Here is a 27,529-nt window from a genome sequence, read left to right on the forward strand (position 1 = left end):
TAGATCTTAAAAAGTTAAGGAAACAATATATTTTTATGAGATCTTATTTAAAAAAAATACATATTGCCAAATAGGAAAGCATCACTTTACTCCCATATTGAATATAATACTACAAAATTTAAAGCGCGAGGCTATATATTCAACGGTTTTAAAAGTTCTGGTTTGTTTTCGTGGAATCCAGAGGGTATTAATTATTCTAAATGCCTCCGTAAGAAAAAAAAAAAATTGATCATCTAGAAGAAATTTAAACCGATAAAAAATCGACAATGATTTATTTTGCACAAAAGCTAAATACAGATCTGTTCAAGAGCTTCAAACCGAAAAAGCTGTAGAAAATCATAAATATTGTAAACATTTTGATATTTAAAAAATATTTACTTTAGGCTTAAACCATCCAGCGCTTCAAATATCTATATCTTCTGTAGTAGAAAATACTAAGCATACGCGTGGTTTATGAAACTGCTCAGATGAATAATACTAATGAATTTCCTGAGAGTGATAAAATATTAGAACATCAATGTGGACAATCGACAAAAAATTCTGCTTTGGAATATATTGAAACCAAAAATCTTAAAAAATCAGAATCTGAAATCATGAAGATGTTTCTTTCACTTACACATCTGATAAGAAGAAATCAAATTGCATACCTCAAAATATCATATTAAAAAGTGCAAGTGCCTGCGTGCTTGAGGCACATAAAAGTGACAATAATGTCGACTCTGCGCCTTACGAATTAAATATAGAACTGGACAAAAGACATCCATAAATAAAGCAGTTTAAGACATAAAAATTTTCCTTATGAATATTCTTTAGTCAAATAGTTTATTTCAAAATTCACTAATTTAATTCTAAGTAAAAATTAAATTCTTGTTTCTTTCGATGTATCTTCTTTGTTTTCAAGCATTCCTATACCAGAAACTTTAGAATATCTGATTAAACTTCTGGAAAGTAATGGTTTTGATAATATCCAAGAAATAATGAAGTTAACAAAACTTTGTATGTCACAAAATATTTTCAATATAACAACTTATACTACGAACAACTAGAAGGTACAGCCATGGGTAATTGCTTTACTCTCTTCCTAGCAGAACTCTTTATGAACCGTTTTGAGTTAAATGCAAAAAATCCATTCCAATACTTTCCACGAGTTTGGTTAAGATATGCTGATGATGTGTTTTCCGTGTTCGACAAAAGCAAATGCAATATTGATAATTTTGTAGAACACCTACACAATTATCAATATTGCATTTGCTTACACAATAACTGTTTTCCATCTATTAAATATACTTCAAACAAGAAACCAATAACCAAATTCCATTCTTAGATACTCTTGTCATCTAAAATAATAATAAGTTAGAATTTCATATTCATAGAAAAAAAAGAAATGCTTTTGGATACAACTAGTGACTCTAACCATTGTTTCCAACATAAAATGGCTAGCATGCATTTCTTCGTACATCGTTTGGTCTCATTTTCTCCAAGTAAGAGCAGCTTTGATAAAGCAAAACCAACAATTAAAACAATTGCTGGAGTCAATGATTATGACGATAAGATTATTGATAAGCTGATTAAAAGATATAGGTTTAAAGTTATTCTTAAAAAATCTGCCACATTTCAAAAAGATGCAAATAAGCAAACGTTTGTTGCAATACTCTACGGTCCTATCTTGATGAAAGGTTTTGATAGGATTTTCAAAGACTAAGTCTAAGAATGGTCTATCAAAGTTCAGTCAAGTTACGAAATCTTTTAGGAAACCCAAAAGATAAAATAAAGATCAATGTAAAGTCTAGGATCTATAAGATTAATTGCAACGATTGTAACAAAAAGTACATAGGACAAACCAGAAGATCAATTAATGTCAGATTTAAAGAACATGTAGCTCATGTGAAATATGGAAGAGTTGAAAAGTCAAGTGTGGCTGAACATGTTTTAACTACTGGTCACTTCGTAGGAATACACAACCTAAAATGACTTAAAACAGTTAATAACAACAGAAAATAAGATATATACGAAAGTTTGTAAATATTCAAAAATCAAAAAAACCTTCTTAACAGGGATAACGGTCCAATCCCTTATAGTCAAATATATAGTTTAGTTAGTGCTTAAGATTTGTTTGGCTATGCTTCATTGCTTTTTCCTCTCTATTGGTTACATCATTGGTATATAAGGAGATTTTTAAGTAGTTTTTGTTTAGTTTTAGTCTTCTCCCGAAGATGCTTACATCGTTAGCGAAACACGTGTCGAGAGTAAAAATATAAAGAGTATTGGTTATTATTTGTTTTAATTTCTTCTGACTACAAAAAAGTTTTCAAGAAAAAGAAGAAATAAAAATTGAAAAGGAGAAAAAAAAGAAAATAAATTAAAAATGAGGAAAACCAACAAAAAAGAGAGAAAGAACTACAAGCAAAAAATAATATAACAAAAGAAGAGGACGAAGGTGTAAAAGCTTAAACATTTTTAGTTACTCTCAAATAAATAATATGCAGGTTGCAAAAAAAAAAGAAACTCTTTATCAAAAATGTATGAGAGTGAAAGTAAAGCGGCCCACTCACGAGCGAGCATCGAGCGAGCATGTTCGGATAGCATGGAATTGTTATCGAAGCGATAGAAGCTGGCAATTGCAATAGGGCTCACAATAATATCTGAGAAAAAGAAAAATAAGAGAAGAGTATGGACCAAAAGGTGGCTTTTAAACCGGACAAAGTACTCGCACATGAATTTGTTGCAAGAACTTAAATCATCGGAACCAACAGATTTTCGAAACTACTTAAGAATGGATGAGACTGCATTTACAATACTGCTAAATCTTGTGAGACCCAACATAGAAAAAAAAACACTGTAATGAGAGAATCAGTTAGCGCAAAAGAGAGATTGGTAGCTACATTACGTTTTTTGGCTACGGGAAGGAGTTATGAAGACCTGAAGTTTAGTACTATAATTTCACCACAACTGTTGGGACAGCTCATTCCAGAAACTTGTCAACAGATCTACGACGTGCTAAGGAAAAACTACTTAAAGGTATGTAGGTATTTATTTGCATTATTTTTATTTATAACATCTGTAACTAAAACAAATTATAAATTATAAACTGGCAACTTCACGTTTAGCTCGAATTGCCTTTGTTGCTGTGTAGAGTAAGAAATTCGCCTAGTTCTGTCTCGGGCCCGTAGTTCTCAGATTGCACTTGTGTGTCTGGCATTAGCGAATGAAAGGCTGAGACAGAGTTTGAAGCTGAATTGGAGTACCCGCAATAACCACTGCGTTGTATTTGCGACAACGGTTGCTGGTCAAAATTGAAGGTGGCAGATTCAGTATGAGTGTTATTGGGTTGTCGAATAATTGGGGTATTGATGTACGGAAGGATATTGATAATTATTGTGCAAATACTGCGGAGAATATTGCCCGGCATATGAAACCCCTGATCCTATAGGTTAGGGGTAATGCATTTGTTGCAAAGGCTTTGCTGCCACAGCAGATTGTTCTGTGAGATTTCCTAGTTTGCCATGAAAAATTACATCTGCAATTAGTTTTTCGGCTATTATTCTTTGCTTTGCATCCATATCCCTTAGTTGTAAGTCGATACTTTGCCAATAAATACTCAGTTCTCTTCTCTGGGAATCATCACCTTTCAAAAAAGTTGTAGCTACATCTAGAAATTCCAGTTTCTTTTTCTCTGAAGATGTCTTACGTACTTTAGGCTTGCGTGGTGTAGCTGAACTGCGCGATGTTGTAGATTCGGTTAACGGGGTTGCCGGAGACAGCAAATTTTCGACCTTAAATAAATGAAATAAAATAAGCAAATGAACAGGGAAATCAGTTGCCTAATAATCTAGATGTTTTTTCTTTCAGATGCCGTCAACATCGTGTGAATGGACTGCAATTGCTCAAGATTTCAAGACCATGTGGCAAATAGAACATTGTCTCGGAAGTATTGATGGTAAACATGTGGCAATTAAAAAACCTTGCAACAGTGGATCATATTATTACAATTATAAAGGATTTTTTAGTGTAGTCCTTTTAGCGGTAATAAATGCCAAATACAAATTTCTCTATGTTTACACTGGAAGCAATGGCAGAACTTCAGATGGGGGGATTTTGCAAGAAACTGACTTCTATGATGGTGTACGTAACAACACATTAAATCTACCATTGCCCAGAGAACTGCCGGGAAGAAATGTTGCATTGTCATATGTTTTTGTTGGAGACTCAGCATTTCCTTTAGAAGAAAACATAATGAAGCCTTATGTACAAAAAAATATTACACATGACGAATAAATTTTTAATTATAGGCTTAGCAGAGGAAGCAGAGTTGTTGAAAACGCCTTTGGCATTTTAAGTTCACGTTTTGGGGTTTTTCAAAGAAGTTTTGCTATTAAATTAGAAAATGTAGATGCAGTTATACTTGCTTGTTGTGCCCTGCACAATTTTTTAACACGCCACAGCAAGAATTATTTGCAAGCCTCTGTAGATGTTGAAAACGCTGACACTGGTGAAATTACAAAGGCAGATTGGCGTGAAAAAGTAAATCAGCTTATTGGTCTAGAACAAGTAAGAGGGAGACAGCCAACAAAATTGAGAGAAAGCAAAATAAGGGATTTGTATGAAGGATTATTACATTAGTCATTATGGAAGTATACCTTTCCAAGAAAGAATGATTAATCGTCATTGAATTAAGCAGCGGGTAACAATTAAATCTTGTAATGTTCTTTAGAGGTGTTTTTTTAACTATTTTTTTTAGTGTAAGTACCTATGATCTTATCTATAAAATACATCTGCTTTGTGACTTAAAATACATCTACTTTGTGAAAATATATATTATATCTTCCTTATCTGTGAATTCTTACTTTCCTTTTCTTACAGTTTCACAATCAGCCGTAAATAAAAGAAGCTCTTAATACCAAAGAGAAGGTTCATATACATCATCAGGTGAGGTCCCCGTTTCTTTTGACTTGATTACTTTTCTGACTTCTCTTCGAAACGAGGCCCGTAAACATTTTATTTTTTTATTTGAGAATTCTTTATCCGCATCAGGAAAAATAGACTTGCATTTTTCTACCATTGTCTGCATTCCCTCCTCTTTCAGATGTTTGTTTGAATATTGCTTGTCTTTTATAGTTCACAAGCAAGGCAGGGATTCATAAAGTTCTATAAACTCTTTCCAGAACTCTTTTTTGTCGCTGAAAGACATTTTTTTAATGTGTCCTCTTCGCAATACTGGGTACGACTAACCACGCTGACGTCGGCAACCTGACACAGCGGCACACACGTTGCAACATGCTCGGCTCTCGTTGCGGCCTTTCGATATTTCCCAAAAACCGGCAACTTGGCAGCATGTTGCGCAACTTAGCCATACACCAACAAATTTGTTGTTACCAACCACGTTGACGAGCATGTTAACAAACATGCTCGCTCGTGAGTGGGCCACAAGGAACAAGAAGAAACTGTAACATTAAACGAGTCGATTTGAGTCAAAATACCATAACAAAAAAATAGATTATGCTTTATACGTACGTACAATATTAGTATAATTAATTTTGATGTAAAATGTTTAACTTGTTTGAGAAATTATCATTATAAATGTTTAATGCAACGTGAGATAAATCATGATAACTTTACTTGTAAAAGCTGTGGATTTAAAAATAAAACTTTATAAGTTTACTGCATGTTATTGTTATTGCTCTATTTAAGTTTAAATTCATTTTTTACTATTATTAATTTTGTTCTGTACTATATTTATAAACTCGATGACTAATAATTTAATTAGCCTAAATTTACCATATCGCTTATTAATTTTTATTCAATTTATACCTATAGTTGTCAATAAATGTTTCTTTTAAAACTTGTTGTGCTTTTAATATTTCAGGTGGAAATAGGGTACCAACTATTGGAAATTTGCAAAATTTGAGAATTCTTGCAGTTTTAACTGATTTTTGATAAATACCACATGTTTTTTTTTGTATTGTTTACAGAGATTTTTGTTCGTCACAAATTGACCAAAATTTTAGATATTTTTCTTCTTACGGAAAAAAACATATAGCCTCCTCCTTAAGGTGCCAACAATTAGGAGTTAACCCTATTTACCTAACATTTGTGGGTAGTAGAGGGATATTTACTTTATATTCTACCTCAAGAAAGGATCTGTATCAAACAACCAAAAACCACGCTCTAATTCTTTAAATACACCAAGTACTATCAAACAACAAAGTAGATGGTGCATTTGAATTTAAAGTTGCATGTCCCCCGCGGCTATATTTTCACTTGTAAACTCTGCCACCGGAAAGTTTATGACTCTAAAAGTAAAAATATATATCATCGACAGCCCGTGTCGCGGCAACTTAAAACTTTTATGATTAATAATTGCAGAAAAAGTTAGGAAAGCGTATGAACGGACACGATAATTTTGCATTATTCAAATACTAACTTTAAGTTGGATCGGTATAAATTATTTAAAGGAAAATGGCATTTTTCTTAGATAATTAAAGTGTTTTTTTTTAAGGCAAGAAAAAATACATTAATAAGTCAATATATAATTATAGGTTTTATCGTGAACCTAGATAACGTTCCTTATATTTAATAATAAATTTGTTGCTTCGCTAGGCATGTAAACACGCAATTCGCTGCTATAATCGCCGAAATTATTGCTTATATCTAAATAAAAGTATTAGTGAAATTTACAAATGAACAATTCCTTATTTTTTAACTAAATTTAAACAAAAAAATTACAGAAATCTTTGATAAGCATTTTTATTGCTGAAGAACATTTTTTATTTCAAATACCAAAAAAAATTACATCGCTGAAGTAATAAAAATATTAAATAAGATACAAAGTAGATTCTTGTTTCGGACATGAGATACTGCTTTCATAAGTAATAAAACACTTAAAGGACATATTGTGGAATTCAAAACTCACAACATCAGCTCACGACTCAGATACATAATTATTTAGATCAACAAGAAACATTCTTTAAAAATTGTGCATGCAAATGTACCAATTAGCAGATCATACAGAGAGTTTCTATGAGGACGACTCTAAAGCTTTAATGGGATATTAGCTATAGGATATGTGAAATAGGCTTACTTTGAGAATTCGAAAAAATGCCGCTTTACTCCAGGAAGACCATATCTTAGCTAATATGATTGCTACGACCATACAGATGGCTTTATTGTATTCAACAGTACAAAAACTGGATTTTAGGTAACAAGGTAATGTGTAAACAAAGTTTACGGTCACGCCTTCTCTACCCCTTCTCTTTCACATTAAATTCATCACCTCTATCAGGAATCCTAATTTAAAAAAAATTAAAAATTTCTTTACCCTCTGAACCCTAGGACTTTTCTACTCCCTGGGTTTCCAAAGGTTCATAAAGAAGGACGACCAATCAGACCGGTGGCGTCCTTTGTGGATTTCTCTTGCTATAAGCTTTCCTCATGGTTGAATGGAGTTTTGAAAGAGGTCACGGGCTTTTATGAGCTATTTATCTACCAAAAATTCGCTAACAACTTAAAATCACAGTAATAATATCACCAGGTAACATTCACACAATATTCAAATTTCTTTAGATGTTAAGAATCTGTTTTTCCTAGTATATCATCTACATTGTTCTACATCTATTTGTTAAAGAGAGTTAACAACGAGATCGAATTTAATATTTCCAATCATCCACCACTAATAATATCATACAATTTTCTTCGAGCTAGTCACATAAACAGAAGTTTGCTTTTTTTAACACCGCGTTATATAGATTGTTCACCCTGTCACTATATACATTTTTTTTTATACTCCCTGAATTGTGCATGTGAGTGCTCAGCCGTGTATTTCGGTCAATCCGGAAGAATTTCCACTAGAGTGAAAAAACGTCTTTAATAATAGACCTACTCATTTTCAATAATCTACAATAAAATTTACTTTTAAAGATTATATATATAAACATATATATACAGGGTGTTTTGGGAAGAAAGGGAAATATTTTGGGAACATGTTCAGAAGGTCAAAATAGGATAAATTAACCCATATTTTTTAATCCGACTCTCAACCGTTTCTGAAATAATCTGTTCTAAAGTTTTTTTGTAGGATTTTTTATTTTAAAAGTAACACAAACAAATACTAGTAAAAAAACAAAATTCCACTAATTAAAATGTTTTCGAAAATACCCTCACCAACTTCAAGGCAAGCTGCAGCATGTTTGTTAAGCGCTCGTGTTGCACATTTAATTGCTTGGGAATTGTTTTTAAGAATATTTGAAGCATTTAAAGTTTGGTTCTGGAGTCCTACGGTTTCTACTGGTGGTGTTTCGTACACTACAGCTTTCATCCACCCCCAGAGGCAATAATCCAGTGGACTTAAGTCTGGTGATCTCGGTGGCCAAACTTAAGGTCATCCTCTGTCAATCCAACGATCTAAGAAATTACGCACTTGGCGACTAAAATGAGGCCGAGCTCCATCGTGTTAAAAATACATTGGGTGTCGAACACTTACCGGAACATCATCCAACATGTGTATTTTTTTTTTTATAAAACCTTTATTATCAAAATATTGTTACAATTTAAAATTATAACTAGTTATCACAAAATTAACAGTTATTCTATAAAAATAAAAGGAGCATACCTAAATACGAGCCTAAATACTTTATCTAAGTATTAATAGCATGAGAGAAAAAGAAATGTATATATATACATATATACAAACAAAACAAAAACAAAAGATAAATAAATATTACAAAATAAGTGTATTGTGATTCTTATCCGCAATTTGTATATTAATATGTTATATACTAAATTCAACTTAAAACCTAAAAACTAAATATTTTTTTTGACATATATTGTATGGTCCCTGTTTTAACCTTTTTAAATCTTTCTATTCTCAATATTTGAACAAAATTTTCAAGGTTTCCATCTTGCTTTTCTAAATTATAAAATATTAAAGCACATATGAAAAACTGCCAGACATTTCTGTCCTTTACGTTATTAATTTTTGTTTCTAATAATTTTAGTATTGTGCTATGACTATTAATATTTTTTCCAAATTTTATTAATACAAGGTTGCTGACCCAATTCCAGACCGTGATGGATTTAATACAGTTTTTAATTTTGTGCCATAATGTTTCGATTGTGAAACAATTTTGACAATCTGGACTATTGGACATCCCATGTTTAAAAATTTTCTCCAATATTGGAACTGCATTGTTTATAGCTAGGTATACAGAACTCCGCCATTTAGTCGGTATATTTCTGTTCCGTATTATTGACCAAATGATTTTCCAGTTTGTCTGGGGATTTTTTAATTCAAATTCGGGTTTTATATTTTGTTTTAACATTATTGAGATGTATATATCTTTTGTATGAATTAATCTATCTGGGTCAAAAATAAGTTGAAATTTTTCTATTTTAGACCTAATATCTTTACAAAATTTATTATTTAAGTTATTATTCTGGGGGTCAAAAACACTGTTACAATATGATTTATACCAAATTTTTGAGGGTTGATTTGTCCATGAATAAAATTGAGTTTTTAAAAGAAGTGCAAGGGTCTTTGTTTCAATATTTATTAAATTTAAACCGCCATTTTGGATCGGCAGTTCTAATTGTTGTCTTTTAACTCTATATAGTCTTCCTGCCCAGATATATTTTCCTGTAATGCAAACAATTTTTTGACTGATTTGGTGAGTCATAGGAATTATCTGTGCAATGTACCATAATTTTGCTAAAGCATAAATATTAATTACCCAATTTCTTCTTATTATATCCAAATTTCGCAGCTGATTTTTTATTAAAAAGTTTTGTATATTTTTTATAATATTAATCCAATTTTCATTAACCATTTCTTTAAAATTGTTGTATACTTGCATTCCTAGAATTTTTATATTTTTTTTTACAATAAAATTATTTAGGTGAGAACGATCAGACTTCCAATTACCTAATAATAAAATTTCAGATTTATTGTAATTTATTTTTGCGTTGGTTCCCTTGGTAAATATATTAATTATGTTTTGAATTTGATCTAAGTCATTTTTGTTTTTTAAAAATATATTTACATCATCAGCAAAGGCTGCAATTTTAAAATTTTGATTATTAATATTAATTCCCTCTATCACAAATTTGACCAGGTACAAAAAGGGTTCTAGGCTTAAAGCAAAAAGAAGCATAGATAAGGGACAACCTTGTCTTACAGAGCTAAGAATCTGAAATGAATCCGAGATGCAGCCATTTATTAAAATTTTTGAGAATGAGTTATTGTATAGGTTTTTAATTACATTTATTATTTTCATATCAAATCCAAATTTCTGCATAACTTGCCAGAGATAATTATGATTAACTCTATCAAAAGCCTGATGAAAATCTAAGCTTAATATCCCTCCCGATATTTGAGAGTTATTTTCCGAATGGATTACTAAGTCTCTTATTAGCAGTAAGTTGTTAAATATTGAGTAGTTTGCCCCACATGATTGTTCTTTGCTTATTATTTTTTCTGAGTAGATTTTAAGACGATTGGTCAAAATTTTTGTAAAGATTTTATAGTCACAATTAAGAAGCGTTATAGGCCGAAATGCACTTAAAAAATTTGCATTTTCTTCCTTTGGAATTAATATAATTACTCCATCACAGAAATTTTCTGGTGGTCTAACTAGATCAATTAGGAAACTATTATACAACTTTTCCAATTCATCACCTATCTCAGAAAAGAAAGTTTTATAAAATTCATAGCTAAGTCCATCAAGGCCAGGCATTTTTTTATTTTGAGATAAATTTAGGACTCCTAAGATTTCTTGTTTTGTTATTTTTTGTGTTATGTAATGATTATCTATATCTGAAATTTTTTTCTTAATATGCGCAAGTAAGCATTTTGTATCTTTGTCTATGGTCTCTCGATTTTTAAACTTGTCTTTAAAATAATTTTTAGAGTACTTGAGAATGCTATTTGTGGTAGTTAGGTCTTGTCCCTGTTCTGTTTTTAAATTTGTTATCGCGGAATTGGATTGTTTTCTTTTTCTCATAATATCATAAAGGCTAAATTTATCATTTACTAGGTCCTGACTTTTATTATTAAAGTTTTGCATGACGTATTTTTCTTATGTAGAATATGGTATTTTTAATTTCGGTATATTCTTTAAAATAATTTTCTCCAAGATTTAATTTTTCTTTCGCTTGATGTAAGGCCGAATAATAAAAATTTAAAGTGTCTCGTCTATCTACTGCGATATTAATATCAATATTTTTGAAAAAATTTAATGTTCTTTTTTTGAAAATTCTAAACCACCAATCTAAAAAATTTTTTTCATACAGGGGATGTCTTTTAATTTGAGCTATTTCTGGTTTAAAGTTGTCTATATTTTCGAGCAAAGTAGATTTTTTTAGCGTCCAATATCCATATCCATACTTAATTGTTTTAACTGTATGGTCATTTTTTAATAAGAAAATTAAAGCATGATGGTCTGAGAAAGGGACAGCATATGTATCACATTTATGTACCAAATATTTATGTTCCTTGCTTATATAAGCCCTATCTATGCGAGAGGCAGCTTGAGATCTGAAAAATGTAAAGTTTACCCTATTTTTGTACTTAAGTTCCCATATGTCAATAAGTTTTAAATTTTGTACAATTTTTTCTAGTATTTTATTTATTGTTGTCGGATTTTTTGAGTCTTTCTTTTTAATTATACAATTAAAATCGCCTAAAAGAGTTACTGGCCCATCGAAGTTTAAATGAATTGACATATTATTTTGAAAAAACAGATTTCTTTCTTTATTCTTGTTTGAACCAGAAGGTGCATATATATTAACATACCGTATGCTATTAAATGTCCCTGAGATAATCCTACCATCTGGTGAGCATAAAATATCTTGTACAGAAATACCTGTTCTATATACAAAGCCTGTTCCCCTATTATCTGGCCCTAGATTTGTATAAAAATCATATCCTTTTAAGGTTTTTATACAATCGGTATTAACTTCTTGTAGAAAGCAAATATCTATATCATACTTTTTAATAAAATCTGATAAGAGTGACTGGTTTATATTATTTCTAATACCATTTATATTTATGGAACATATTGTTGTTAATTGAGCCATTAATAGCGATATAGAGAAAAAAAATACCCCACAGAAATTATTAACTTAATCCTAAAAATTAACAAGATATTTTAACTTACAGTAGATATCCTTTTTTTTAATTTAATTTTCATTATCACTTGTTTTCTCCACTTCACATTCTTCATTGTCAACCTCACTAGACTGTTCACCTAAGACATATTGACCGGTTTTTTTATCCTTTCGAAATTTAGTCTTAAGGGGTTTAAATCCTTCTTCTTCGCTGGATGTAAGAGCATCTCTACATCGCTTTGATCCTCCATTGCCTTCCATATGATGGATTTGGTCCTGTGGTGTCGCTTCAATTATATCGGGAGAAGGAGGCTGTGCCTCTTTAATACTGATGATTTCGTCTTGAGTTTGTGTACTATTGGATTCCGATTCCGATAGGGGTTGTTCTGAGTTGTGGCCATTGTCATTATTGTATTTATTTTTGATTATTATCTCGGAGTATAGCTTCCTTATTTGTTGATCCTCTTCAGTAGGCACAGGTGCCTGTGGCCTACGAATTTCCTGAATACGAGCTACGATACGATCAGGGCAGTCACGCCTTTCATGCCCAGGTTTGTTGCATAACACGCAGGTCCTTATTTGGTTTTTATACACCACCAGGGATGTATAACTTTCTATTGAAATATAAGACGGTATTGGCTTTTTCATGGTTATAAGGACCGATCGAATTCCATTCTCCACTTCATAGTATTCCGAGCCGGAGCATTTTTCCCTTCTTACACTTTTGACACTGCCATATATTGACAAATATTCCTTAATTTTACAGTCTTTTAATTCTAATGGTAGATCATAGATTCTTAAAACAACGTCTTGTCCCTCCTCTTCCAAAGGAATTTCATGCCTTATACCTTCATTATCGATAAATTTCGGAGATTCGGTTTCAAACTTTTTTAGTGTATTTTTCACTAACAGGTTGGATATAAGTTTAATGTACACTTTTTTTGACAAAGTGTTACATTGTATGCCACACACTTGGTCAACAGAAAAGTTAAATGTTTCTTTAATCCATTTATGAATTTCTATTTGAAACGGCTTTTTTCGAACGTTTTTAAAATCCGCTACAATAGTGTTCTCACGGATTAATCGCATACTTGGCACTTTTTTTTTTTGCGGTTCGCACTCGAGAATCACGGAACGACCTTGTCGACTGTATTCTACCGCAGTTAAGCGCGTACTGGTGTATTAAATGGTCTTCTAAAAAGCGTAAATATCCTTCTCCAGTAAGACGCTCATCTAATAAAGGACCAAACAACTGGTCGTTCAGCATTCCACACCACACGTTAACACTGAATCGATGTTAAAAGTTTCGTTCAAATTTTCATTCGAAGATTTTCATCTTACCACCGAATATGTTCATTGTGTCGGTTATTAATTCCATTGCGGGTAAAATGAGCTTCATCGCTAAATAAAATGTATTTAAGTAGGCCTCGATTTTGTGGATTCATTCGCAAAATTGAACCCTTAGGCCTTAATCACCCTCTTGAAGATGTTGAACCGGTTGAATATGGAAAGGCTTAAAACCGTTTTTCCTAAGGGTCTTCCAAACGTCCACATGTGATGCTCATCGAAATTCTTTTGTTATCATCAGCACGTAATGCGCTGCTATTACAGAAACCATACACGAATATAATGTCAGCATACTCCATATGGGTGAATGTGTGAGGCATTATGTAATGGAAACTTTTGTCTTTTCAAACTGAAACGCTCAGAATCAATCAAACTGACAACTATGTTTATTAAAACTACCAGTTAATTAGAATAAGTATTAACAAACAATAATGAATTACCTGCAACGTGAGTTAGAAATACAGAGAACGTAATTATTCTAAAAATGTACAAAAAAAATTAAGAGCCGATTATTTCAGAAACGGTTAAGAATCGGATTAAAACAAATGGGTAAATTTATCTTATTTTGACCTGAATATGTTACTCAAAATATTACCCTTTCCTCCCGAAACACCCTGTATATACATATATATACCGGGTGACACAGAAAAGAGGGAACTTTTAATAACTTTTTTAATTTTCAAGATCCGAATAATCACCTGGTGACGACCATATGTTGGACCACTGCTGGAAAGCCTCAGAAGTTAAAATTTTAACCCCGATGACAAGTTAGAGGAATAGAGGAGTTTGTGCGCACATGGCTGTTCGATGTATATGCAATTTTGGCCACCGTGACCATTTCTTATTTTTTAGACTTATGAGGGAATTCCGTAGACAAGTTTTTTGGGTAACTAATTAAATTAAACTAAGTTATTAGTTACTTACGTATTTATTCGCAAAAAATGTTTATCCGATAATTTATATATAAATTGATGTAGATAGTGAGATCGTAAATATTTCTTAACTGGTTAAACTCATGGGATATACAATGAATTGGCAACTATTTATTAGCCTATGCCTGTATTATAAAAAAAAAATTGTGCCTTGCCTGCTAGAACAACTATTGGTTGGCGTTACTATTTTTCGTCTTGTTACTTAGCCATAGCAACATGATGTAAACCACAGTACATCAGACACAGTAATGGTGTACGATCTTGTTAATGCATCTTTTGATGATGGCGTTGAGAATTCTTTGGTTCCCGTTGGTTCTCACCATACGTGTTTAGGTGTTTTCCTTTAAGGTAGAGAACGGTCTAGACATTCCAAGGTTACCTCAACTACCAGATTCAACTTTAGAAAGGCTAACTTTTTACTGATATATAATATCTTTGCCTCTCAGAATTGGGAACATCTTGAGTTATCTACTGATGTTAATATTGTCACTAAGGCTTTTTATTCTACACTTGACAAATCAGTACCCAAGTCACGTTAAAAAAATAGAAAATACTCATTGTGGTTTACTATTCAGATTATCAAACTTATTAAGCTTAAGTATAAACTTTATCTTAAATCAAAAAAATCTTCCAGATCTTTTTACTGGAAATCCAGATACCATTCTACTAGGGCTCCTGTTAAATCTAAAATTAAAGCTCTCTTCACCACGTGGAATCTGCGTTACGAACTAATCCCAGAATATTTTGGTCCTTTGTCAAATCCTTGAGAGATTCGGCGAATATCATGGAGGAATTTACATTTGGGAACAGGATTTATTCAGGTTCTCAAGAGGTGGCAGATAAGTTCGCGATTTTTTTTAAGTCCGTGTATATTAATGATAACAATTTAATATGCTTGCCTTTTAAGCCCATATCCTTTTTTTGTGGTCCATTGGTCTCGGAAGATGAGATTATAAAGGCCATCAACAAAATAAAACAAGGCTATTGGTCCAGATGGCATTCCAGCTTTTGTATTAAAGGGATGTCGTGATTATTCATTAAAGCCGCTAGGATAGCTTTTTAATATTATTCTTCAAACTTTAATTTATCCAGATAGGTGGAAAATTACTAAAATAATTCCTATATACAAATCTGGGTCGAGAGATGAAATTAAGAACTATCGCCCAATGAGCTCAAGAGCTCTATTTCTAAAGTCTTTGAACTGAACTATCTTTGAGCGCCTATTTAGTAAAATAGCTAGTCCCATTATTTGATGTCAGCTTGGGTTCTTGTCTAAAAAATCAACTTTCACTAATCTTGTCTCATTTCGTCAATACGTCCATGAAGCTATTAACGAAAAATCCCAGGTTGATGTTATCTATACGGATATGAAGAAAGCATTTGATAGAGTGAGACACTGTACAATACTGAAATCTGTATCTGACCTAGATGTGTCTCTTTCTATTATTTGCCTAATTCAGTCATACCTTAGTTGCAGGTTTTAATATGTGAAAATTACGGGTTCCAACTCGTGCATCTTTAAAAGTACTTCTGGTGTTCCACAAGGCTCCAATCTTGGACCACTCTTATTTTTGGCTGTTGTCAACGGTCTGACTTGCACTATTAAAAATGCACGGAAATTATTATTTGCCAACGATTTCAAGTGATTCATTCCGATTCAGCCTGCGAATGATTGTCAGGCTTTGCAAGATGAATTTTGCGATGATGCAAGCTGGTGCAAATTAAATAGCCTTAGATAAAATCTCAGTAAGTGTGCTTTGATATTATTTACGCTAAATAGTAATTGCATAATTTCTAATTACTCTTTTATTGGTGGACAACTTCGAAGAGGGATTTAGGAGTGGTTTTTGACCTGACTTTTTCATTTTCTAAGCACATCTTATCTAAAGTAGAAAATGCCCAAAAAATTTCTGGGTCTTTCTTGGTCCCCTCAATTTTGCTTGTAATTGGTATATACCCTAGAGAGGCTGTAATAATGATCATTTGTTGCATCAAGGTTTTTGATAGACTAAAGTCTTTGATTAAAAGAAGAACTAAAATATTTTTGTGCACTCTTTTTAAAATACTGAATAACAAAATAGATTGTCCTGAGATTCTTAGTCAGTCAGATTCTGTTGATTTTATCTGGCTTATCCACGACCCAACATTTATAAAAATTTTCCTATTTATAAACTTTGTGCTATTTTAACTAATATGCTTCTGATATTGACATTGATTTAATAGTCTGAATCAGTTTATGAAAATATTACTAAATAAACTGAATTGATCAGTGATGTGTTGGGTATTTGTTATCGTATTTTATTAGTGTGGGTAATTTCTGCGTTATTATGGGCATTGCGTATTTGTTCATTTTTGTATTTTGTTTTATTATTTATTAGAGTACTGTTTATGGTATATTAAGTTAGTATCTGTAAGTGGTCTTGTAGCTGTTGATACTTGTAACAAATAAATGAGTTGTAATAAATAAGATCAAATTTTGTTGCTGTAAAATTCCGTTCTTAACTTTTATTATCTTATCATTTAATAAACCTTAGATCTAAGTACGTTTTTATGCATGCATAATTCTCACATCGGTCATATGCAGATAACACTTCGATACTAATGTCTTCTGCAATAGGGTCTTAATTCAAACAGTTGGGGAGTACTAGCGTCGTTTTCTGGATAGAAGAATTTTTTTTTAAGTTTTCGTTACTACTAGAAAATCTTCGATGTTTTCATGTCAGATCTGTATCTGAAAGAGAAGAATGAGAAGAGGCTATTCTCTGTGCGAGTGAAAATGATTCAAGCATAAGTACTAGACGGATTGCAGATACTTGTCAAAATACGCAATCATCTGTTTAGAAAAATCTTAACATCTATTGTTTATACACATTTCATTTACAATAGGTTCGTTATTTGGAGGAGGGTGATTTTAAGTTGAGAATACTAGATTATGTAACTGAGTTAATGAAATTCGAAGGTTGTATAAGGTATGTTTTCTTCACTGATGAAGCACGTTTCACGCATGGTGCTATAAATAATATTTACAACGAACACCGGTGCTCTTATCAAAACCCTCAAAAGCTTTAAAAAAATACATTATTATTACCAGAAATTTAGCATTAATATGTATTGTGGATTTAAGTAGTTAAGTTAAAATCGACGGCAGTCTTTTATGGAAAAATATTTATTTTGTTGAAAATCACTTAGGATATCTATTAGAAAATGTCTCCTTAATATAATATGAAATATTTGTTTGCAGCGTGATGGAATCCCCTGCACACAACAGTTCACATGTAAGAGATTTTTTTAATTAAACTATCCAAACCCATGGATTGGTCAGGGTGATCAGATCTAGATCGCCATACCTTAATCCTTTGAATTATTACCTTTGGAGTCCGTTTTGCACTAAAGTTAATACAAGAGAAGGATTACTGAATTGGAAAACAAATCCAGCACAAACCTTAAAAAGTTCGCCCGAATCTATGCAGAGAGTAATACGAGAATAATAATTCTTAAAAATTTTAAAGTCGAGCTTGTATTTTGTTAAACATAATTAAAGAATAATAATTTTGTGGAAAATTAAAATACATATTCTTCAGTTATTCATTTTCCTTGTTCTGTTTGTTTTTAATATAATAAAATCTGATCCGTCGTATTTTTTTTAAATCCAAATATCTCAAAAATATTTGCTCCTATCAACCTTTAACAGTTATTCCTTTTTGAAAAAAAAAATTTTAAAAAAATTAATTACTTAAAAAATATAATAGACGGCCGTACCAAATCATCGTGATATACAAAAAATCATGCAATAATGTGCAGGGTCAGACTCAGTATAATACTTAACAGAGGCTTGATAGAATTTACCAATTTGCAAATGCCAAAGAGTGTAACAATTTTAACCGATTTAAAGATCTTTTGAATAGATTAATTTTAATTTAATGAGTAATCTATTATTATTTTGTTTAAGTAGTTGTTAGTAAATGTTTTGGTATTATAATTGTTGTAATTTATTATAATGTATTTTATAATAAAATATAATTATAATAATGTAATGACAATTATAATGTAACTGATTATAATAATTGTAATAAACTTTCTTTGTCTTGCTCCACATTTGGGTTATATTATTTTCGGTTATGTATAAAACCTATAAATAACATTGTAAAACCGATTTGTTGCAAACTATAGGACATATTCAGAGATTATTACTTAGAAAAATATGATTCGAAAAGCATGCTTTATTCCTAATTAATATTGGAGCTGTGGACTGCGAGCAGATTCGTGTAAAAAAATTTCCCACAAATGGTTCAATGATTCTTAATTATAAACATTTCTGTCAATAATTCTAATGGTAGTAGTTGATGCAAATTACAAATTTATTAATGTTGATACTGGAACCTATGACAAAGACTGCGATTCTTGCTTTTTTAAAGAAACGTTTTTTATAAGCTACTTTAAAATAAAGAGTTGCAGATACCAGCAAAAGAAGATGAAGTATTTGCACTTTCTCGTAATTTGCTTAGAGCATAAATATAGAGAAAACTATTTGAATCAACATAAACGTATTGCAACAATATTGGTAATGCCGCGAATATTAGCTGTTCTTCTTCATTATCAATATCACTAGTTTTACATTCATCACTAATATTTCCAAGCCTATTCCCATCAAGCCCACTAATACGAATGTTTAGGATATTTTCAATTAATAGTTTCTTTAGAGTTAGTTTCCTTAGATTTTTGGCTATATAAGTAACTATTATTTTGTTTTATCTATAGGTAATGCAGAGGCAATGGAAGTTCAATCACTATATGGGAACACTTTTCACTTAACACGGTATAATTCACTTTTAAGAGTTAATCTAGATACGCAAGTATCAAGATACACATTATCCATAGCTAAATAATAAATCCAGAAGTAATAGTCAGTAAAACAAAGCCTGAAAATGTTGTTTACAATCTTAAATGCAAATTGCCAACGTCTTTCTTTTTTCTACTCGTAATTTAGTTCTGTTGCACTAACAACAAAAATAAAATAATTCAATTAAACAACATAATTCGCGTATCGCAATATTGTAAAAAGTACGATCCTGTGTTATTTGGGTAAGAGCTTTTCTTAAAATATTCCTTGTTATTGACATTTGAAATGCGAAAATTTGCATCTAATTTATAAAACAGCCAAAGAAATCTATGAAGCAATGCTTCGATATAAATTTTTGTCATCAAAATTTATCAAAAAATCATTGACAATTTATAGTACTTAAAATTTTGTATTGGTAGGTGGTTTTAAAAAAACTAAGATATAACAGTGCAAACTTTTTTGACTACCAATATCTTATAGGAACAATTAAAGATAGAAAACGAGATATATGAAAATTATTTTAAATTCTACGGAAATTTTAAATATCACAAAGAAAATAAGACTTTCCATTTGCAAAAAAAATCTTTTTAACTCCCTCTTGTGTGAGAAAAGCACAGAAATCGCACTGGAAACAAACACTCTAACTAAAACCTATATATATACATACATATATATATATATATATATATTTATATATATATGTTATATCAGTGGTCTAATAGGATAACCTAAGTTATCCCTACAACGCAATAGATCTTCAAAACATCAACAAGTCGCACAGATATTAGATTACTTCTAGAACAAAGGACTATTGTTCTAAATCATAAACATCTTTAATTACTTCAATCGTAGAAGAACTAGTAAACAGTAAATAAGGCGTAGTTTCCCACGAAACCCAAGAAGCTTGTTGACGATAATTCCATTTATTTATCCACAACGCCACCAGGACTCTACGTGACCTAAAATGCAGCATCAGCACCACAGAAACTATTTAAGCTTGACCATGTCTCCATTATTATTATTATTATTGTTGTTGTATTGTAGTAATAATCATATCTTTTGTTTAACTCTTAATTGTTTTAAAATTCAAAAGTTATAATTGTATACTTTTATTATTTTATAATGTAATTAAAGTTTTTTTTTAAAAAAGTAAATTCAGTGATAGTGATTTAACATATATATATATGTTGCAATAACAATTTTACAAAAAAAAAGTATATTTGAATTTACTCCAGTTAACAATTCCACCATGTACAATATTAATAAACGTTTTATTGGGTATTCTTAGACATCATCACCGTTTCTTCATTTTTGTTGCCACCATCATCAAATCACTAAATTTATCCTATAAATAGTCTCTGTTTTCCACAACTTTAATTAATGTTACAGTATTATAGTAAAATAATTACTTTTTCTCAGTTATAGGTACCAAACCTAATTTAAAACTACAAGCTACAACTATTGAAAATCATTTAAAATATAAACACATATAAATTCATGTAAATAATGAAACAAGTATTCAAGTGCAAGCTTAGCAAAATTTGTCAGTCCGACGTAGCAGACCATCCGATAATTCAAAATATTGGAGATAATTTTTGTCGAGTGTTATAATATCGAAATAGCCGATAATAATTATCGGTGTGTGTACAATCGCCCCAATGGTGTCATTTAGTCAAAGGACTAAGAATTTTTAGTTGTTCATATTCATACTCTTCAGATAGATAAGATATTTAGGACTTTTTCGATCTACCTATCTCATTTCTAAATTGAAGCTTACAAAGTTGTAGCGAGGCAAAAATAAATGTAGTGTAAATGTACTTTTACATTTTTATTATGGTTGCGGGTCTACAACTTCTAATACTTCATTCCCTAATTACCGATGCAGTTGCCTGTTAAAATGGTGTAAATAACTAAATTGCCAGGTAAACAAGATGATTTATAATTTTTTCCTAATTAATTACAGCTATTGTGGTAATTTAAGGAATATTATAATAAATCTGCACTGGTTTATTTGACCTTTATTAAATGCCATAATTAGTAAATATCACGTCAAGTTGTTATATTTTGTTTATTTTTTTTATAAATGGAAATTTAGTTTTCAGTAAATGATATTAAATTAAAATATATGTTTCCCAAGTATAGTCGGTAAAAAAGCAGAACTACCCCAGATATCGATCAAAACCCACACATCCGAAAAGAAATCCACCAGAACAAATTCAAAAGTAAAATAGGGGATGAGGGATGGGATGATTATACCCACGGCCACCGTTCGGGTTTTCAAGGGAAACTTTTTTATTCCCTTTTTGTATGCAGGACAGGTCTCCCGTGGCGGCCGTCCTAATAAGCCCTAAACGACGTCAAATGTTCTTTTATCGTCATCGATATTTGCCTAACTGACCACACAATAAAGGAGGGCATTTCAACGTATATTTGATTGATTTTTTTGTTTTTTCTTGCACGTCAAAAATCAAAATATAGCTAGACTCATTATAGTAAGTCTCCCAGAACTGCATTCATTATTTGTGGAAAAACTATGATTAGTGGAAAAAATGCGAGAATTTGATAGTGTTCTAAAGTATATGTATGTAACTTAGCCAAAATATTTTCAAGGTGATGGCACTTTCAATTATTAAAAGTTTTATTGTCCAACAGTCCTAAAAATTAAATATTACTAACAGATCGTATAAAAAATTCAGTAATGTAACAAATAAAAAAATCAAACTTACTAATCGGTATAATATAAAACTAATAGTAGGTAGTATAATAAGTGCTTAAGTAACTAACAATCTAATTTTATCTAAAAGAATAGATTTGATATTAATATAAGTCATGCTAAACCGTTCGACATTAAATCGTAAGTAAACATCATTGAACCAGGTACATGTTTTGTAAAAAAGAGTCCAAATATGTTCTTAGCAAAATTCAAAGCTAATAAGAGATCCGATGCATCGACTTAATTGTTGCATATTTTTAATAAAACCGTTAAGTTTCGCAAAAAAACAAATTTATAAAGAGACAGTGCATTTAACCGTGAACGGAATAACTGCCTTCTGACTCTGTCAGCCCAACTTGCTCAAGGTTTATATAATGTAGTTTCTATTAAAGCTTGATTGTATTGAATCCTGTAATCAGCCTCCTGCTGTCCCATACCCAAAACCTAAGTCAAATCAAGATTTAAGCTACTATTATCAATATCACTAGTTTTACTTACATCAGTATTATTTCCAAGACAATCCCCATAAAACCCACTAATACTGCTACTACTGGGGTATGTAATATATCATTTTAGATATTAGTACTACTATCACTACTTACTGCGAAAAACTACTAAAAAATCTTGTTTAAATAAACAAAACTACTTACAGCAGTGTATGAATATTTAAGACATTTTGAATAAATAGTTTCTTCAGCCTTTCGGTAATGTTTTGCTTGATATTTGGTATTATAGGGATATATATTATAGGAATATTATTTTTATAGGTATTTGCTAGCAAACACAGTAGAAAATAAAGGTCTTATTTCACCAGAAATTCCTTTTATTATGACGACCGGTTTCGCGATTACAATATCATCGCATCCTCAGGTCGAGGACTAAAAGTAAAGACACAATTTACATAGATACTACGCTTATCAAAAATTGGTAAAATACTGAATAAAAACGAATTTTAAAGCGTACTTACATTGTTAAGAACGAGATTTGTCAGAACAAAACAAAAGCACATATAGAACGGTACAGTTAAAATTAAGCGAGTAAATCTTATCATAAGATAACAAATAATACACTTAGGTTCAAAACAATAACATCTAAAAAGCACCGTTACAACACAATAGACAAAACGATCTAAAAACTATGATAACCGCCATTCAAACTAATCTGACTAACAGAGTCATCTATATCTAGTTTTCATATTTAAGAAAGAACGTTACAAAGAAATCTATATTTTATATCATATAACCGAATGGGTACTAGATAGCGGTACCCACAGTAACCTTAAAATATTTTTAAAAAAACTGTTAAACAGATGTCTCTACGAGTTTATATTAAGAAAACAACGGGGTTTTATTAAAATAAATTAACCGGGAAGGGAGGTAAATTCACCGAGATAAATTCACCCATCGAATCTACTAAATAATTATAAGATCTTACATAGAGTTCAGGACAACATACATCTAAATAATCTTGAATTACTCGAGATAAAAAGATCTCTCAAAAAAAAAAAAAGAATATAATAAATCTCTTAATATTCAGATTAACATTCCTGAAACTAATTTAATTAATATTTTATTTGAATAACTCTTCCCTCCCTTCCCGGTTAATTTATTTTAATAAAACCCCGTTCTTTTCTTAATATAAACTCGTAGAGACATCTGTTTAACAGTTTTTTTAAAAATATTTTAAGGTTACTGTGGGTACCGCTATCTAGTACCCATTCGGTTATATGATATAAAATATAGATTTCTTTGTAACGTTCTTTCTTAAATATGAAAATTAGATATAGATGACTCTGTTAGTCAGATTAGTTTGAATGGCGGTTATCATAGTTTTTAGATCGTTTTGTCTATTGTGTTATAACGGTGCTTTTTAGATGTTATTGTTTTGAACCTAAGTGTATTATTTGTTATCTTATGATAAGATATACTCGCTTAATTTTAACTGTACCGTTCTATATGTGCTTTTGTTTTGTTCTGACAAATCTCGTTTTTAACATTGTAAGTACGCTTTAAAATTCGTTTTTATTCAGTATTTTACCAATTTTTGATAAGCGTAGTATCTATATAAATTGTGTCTTTACTTTTAGTCCTCGACCTGATGATGCGATGACATTATAATCGCGAAACCGGTCGTCATAATAAAGGAATGTCTGGTGAAATAAGACCTTTATTTTCTACTGTGTTTGCTGGCAAATACCTATAAAAAAATACATCCCAGAACATGAACACCATTCTCCAAACTAGAATATTATTTTGTTTTACCTATAGATAATGCAGAGGCAATGGAAGTTCAATCGCTATATAAGCACACTTATCACCAAACACAGTATGGTTCACTTTTAGGACTTAATCTAGGTATCCAAATATACACTGTCCAGATTCAGACGTAATAGTCAGTAAAACAAATCCGGGAAATGTTCTTTAAAATCTCAAATATAAATTGCCAACGTCAAACGAATAATCAATAATATAACGGCAAGGCGTAAGAAGAAAATTAGATTTCCAAATGTCATAAAGGAGTGGTTTCATATTTTTCGGCATAATTTAAAAGAGTATGTTTCCCTTATTGTAATAGATATTTAAACACATTGTAATACATAGATAAAGAGACGCTGCATTATGCCGTGAAAGAAATAACTGCTTCCTGATATTATACCCTCTTAGGGTATATGACATCCATCCTAAAATAACATATTTGCAGAATTTTCATTGAACTGATTCGAGCCTATTATTATACGCTGCATTACCAAAAAACCATAATAAAGATACACACAGTAGGAGTGACTTTACGTCTAGGGTCTTTAAAGAAGATCTTATGATGGTATCAATATAAGCATTTAAATAAGCTTCTTATATTAACACAGAGCTTCAGGTCACCAACAGAGTCATAATTTGAAAGTGTGGTATCATTTATTATATAGCCAAAGTCAACTTTATCTTTGAGCAAATAAACTGACATATTTTTACATTTCTAAAGGTTAAGTGGGACTTGAAGAAATATAGGTAGGTAATCTGAACCCATTTAATCTCACAAATTGCGGTGTATCTAATAAGTAAGAGATGAAAATTTCTACTAGATGAAAGCCCATTTTATAAAGTTCAAGCTATCAAAGGCCTTAGCGAAATCCTTGTAAATTAGATCAAATTGATATTTGTAATTTATAGCCTCATATGCTTAGAAATAATGTTAAATTAGTGACTATTAACCGATACTACAAAAAACCATTCTGATTAGGAAAAATAGGATTTTTAATTTGGTCAAACAGGTTACAAATGCAGATCTGAAAGTTATTAAAAAAGTTGGGCAAAATAAGTTGAGGTGATATTTCTCCACCATATTTCTTCCTTTGACATAAAGACAGGGAGAAGTTTTGCATGTTTCCAGACGTTGATAAAAATTTTTGTACAGTAGTAGCAAATTAAAAAGTATACATATAGATTCAGTGAAAGCAGAAGCACACTCACGAAGAAGAAAATAAGGAATAGTGGCAAATTTTGCATGTCCTTATTTTTTAGTTTTTTTAAGATTGATAATGCATCTGGAGAATAATACAGGGTGTTTTAGAACTATAGGATCAAACTTCTTGGGGTTGTTCAGTGCAACAGAAGAATCCATTTGAGTATAGGAACCCATGCCCGGAAATGCGTCACTACGCCACTACGGCCCTAAGACGCGTTAAAATTTATAAAACACATTAATTCCCTAAATAGGATCTGCTGCATTTATTTTTACATTTTGTACATGATCCCATAACAACAATTGTTAAAAATCAACGCTTATCAATGTCAATTCTCAATGTCATGTTTAAAAATTTTATAGCTTACAAATTTTAAATATTTATTGCTAATGGAAAACTTTATCAATCAAGAATTGGCGGATATGTATTTGGCATACGGAGCAACAAACTGCAATGCACGAGCAGCATCGCGGTTGTATCATGAACGTAATCATGAACGGCTCGCTGAGACAGGCATGTTTAAGACCAAGATGCATGATACTGGTGTTGCTCGAACCGTAAGAACAGTCGAATTTGAAGAAGAGGTGCTTCAGCGAGTTGCCGATGAACCATCAAATAGCACACGTGACGTCGCTATGAATATGAATACGAGTAACGCTTCTGTCTGTCGGGTACTACACGAGCAACAACTCCATCCTTACCACTTCCAGAAAGTTCAAGGTATGACTGCAGCCGATTATCATCCTACAGTTCAATTTTGTCGACGGCTTCTGCATCATATCATTGTACAACCAAATTTTTAACGATATGTTTTGTTGACCGATGAAGCCTCTTTCACAAGAGACGGTATTTTTAATAGTAGGAATAGCCATGTTTGGGACGAAGAAAATCCTTATGCAATTTTTCCAAGAAAATATCAGAATCGTTGGTCTGTCATACGTATGGGCAGGCATTGTTGATGATTATTTAATTGGGCAATACCTTGTACCGGAACGGTTAACAGGACCTATTTATCTGCGTTTCTTGGAGGAAGTGCTCCCAGAACTCAGTCTGGTTTCAGCATGATGGAGCGCCGGCTTACTTTGCTGTACGCGAGTACGCGAGTATTTGGCTCAGCGGTTTGGGCACCGTTGGATTGCCAGAGGTGGAGCAGTTTCTTGGCCTCCTAGGTCACCCGATTTAACGTCGCTCGATTTGTTCTTGTTGGGACATGTAAAGTCTTTAGTCTATGAAACACCATCATCACAGAATCAGAGCTATACTTATTTGGACGAATAATAGCAGCATTTGAAATCATTAAAAACGAGGATCAAATTTTTAGTGTAGTCCGCCGAAATCATGTGCGGCGTTTAAATCGATGTATTGAGGTTGGGGGAAGACATTTTGAACAATTGTTGTAATGGTATCATATACAAAAGGTAAAAATAAAGGCATCAGATCCTATTTAGGTAATTAATATTTTTCTAAATTTAAACGCGTCTTAGGGCCGTAGTGGCGTAGTGACACATTTCCTGACATGGGTTCCTATACTCAAATGGATTCTACTATTGCACTGAATAACCCCTAGAAGTTTGATCTCATAGTTCTGAAACACCCTGTACAATGGAGTGGAGTTGTTGAACAAGCTACCAAAGAAATCTGCAAAAGTAGTAGACAAACAAATGTTATTGAGTTCAAGAAATTAGAGATTCTAGATGTGTTTCTTTCTTATTGTATAAATTTCCGAAATTTCTTCATCATGGAATAATAATGTATAGAATTTCCAGTATTTTTACATAACACTTATAGGTTGCACCAATAAAAAACACTTGATTAATGCTGGAAAGGCTTTATAATCATTGTATTCATTCTCTTAACATGTAAAACCGCCTTAAGAATAATGACTATATTAGTTTGGTCATCTTACGGCGCAATTCCGAAGTACGTGTCACAGTATTTGTTGATTAATGACGCATGTTTTTTCGTTTTCCGAAAAGTCTATCTATTTTCTGTGGATAAGTTTGTAGTCGAACTTGAGTCATTCGGGTTAGTAATTTAGATGACCTATTTATTTATCTTAATAATGCTAAGATAACTATAGGATGCTTTTTTATGTTTATGAATTGTAACAATTTTGAGATTAAAACATAAATTTGTGGAGTTAG

General features: G+C 31.5%; 1 protein-coding gene across 1 annotated transcript; it reads right to left on the reverse strand.

Moving 5' to 3' along the window:
- Positions 1–12,159: 12,159 nt before the first annotated feature.
- Positions 12,160–13,734, reverse strand: LOC126738362 (uncharacterized). Its single transcript, XM_050443663.1, has one exon. It carries the CDS (start codon positions 13,183–13,185, stop codon positions 12,169–12,171), a length of 1,017 nt encoding a protein of 338 aa, XP_050299620.1. The 5' UTR covers positions 13,186–13,734; the 3' UTR covers positions 12,160–12,168.
- Positions 13,735–27,529: the final 13,795 nt, after the last annotated feature.

This window comes from Anthonomus grandis, chromosome 7, assembly GCF_022605725.1.
Source record: "Anthonomus grandis grandis chromosome 7, icAntGran1.3, whole genome shotgun sequence".
In the NCBI taxonomy this organism is placed as follows: Eukaryota; Metazoa; Arthropoda; class Insecta; order Coleoptera; family Curculionidae; genus Anthonomus; species Anthonomus grandis.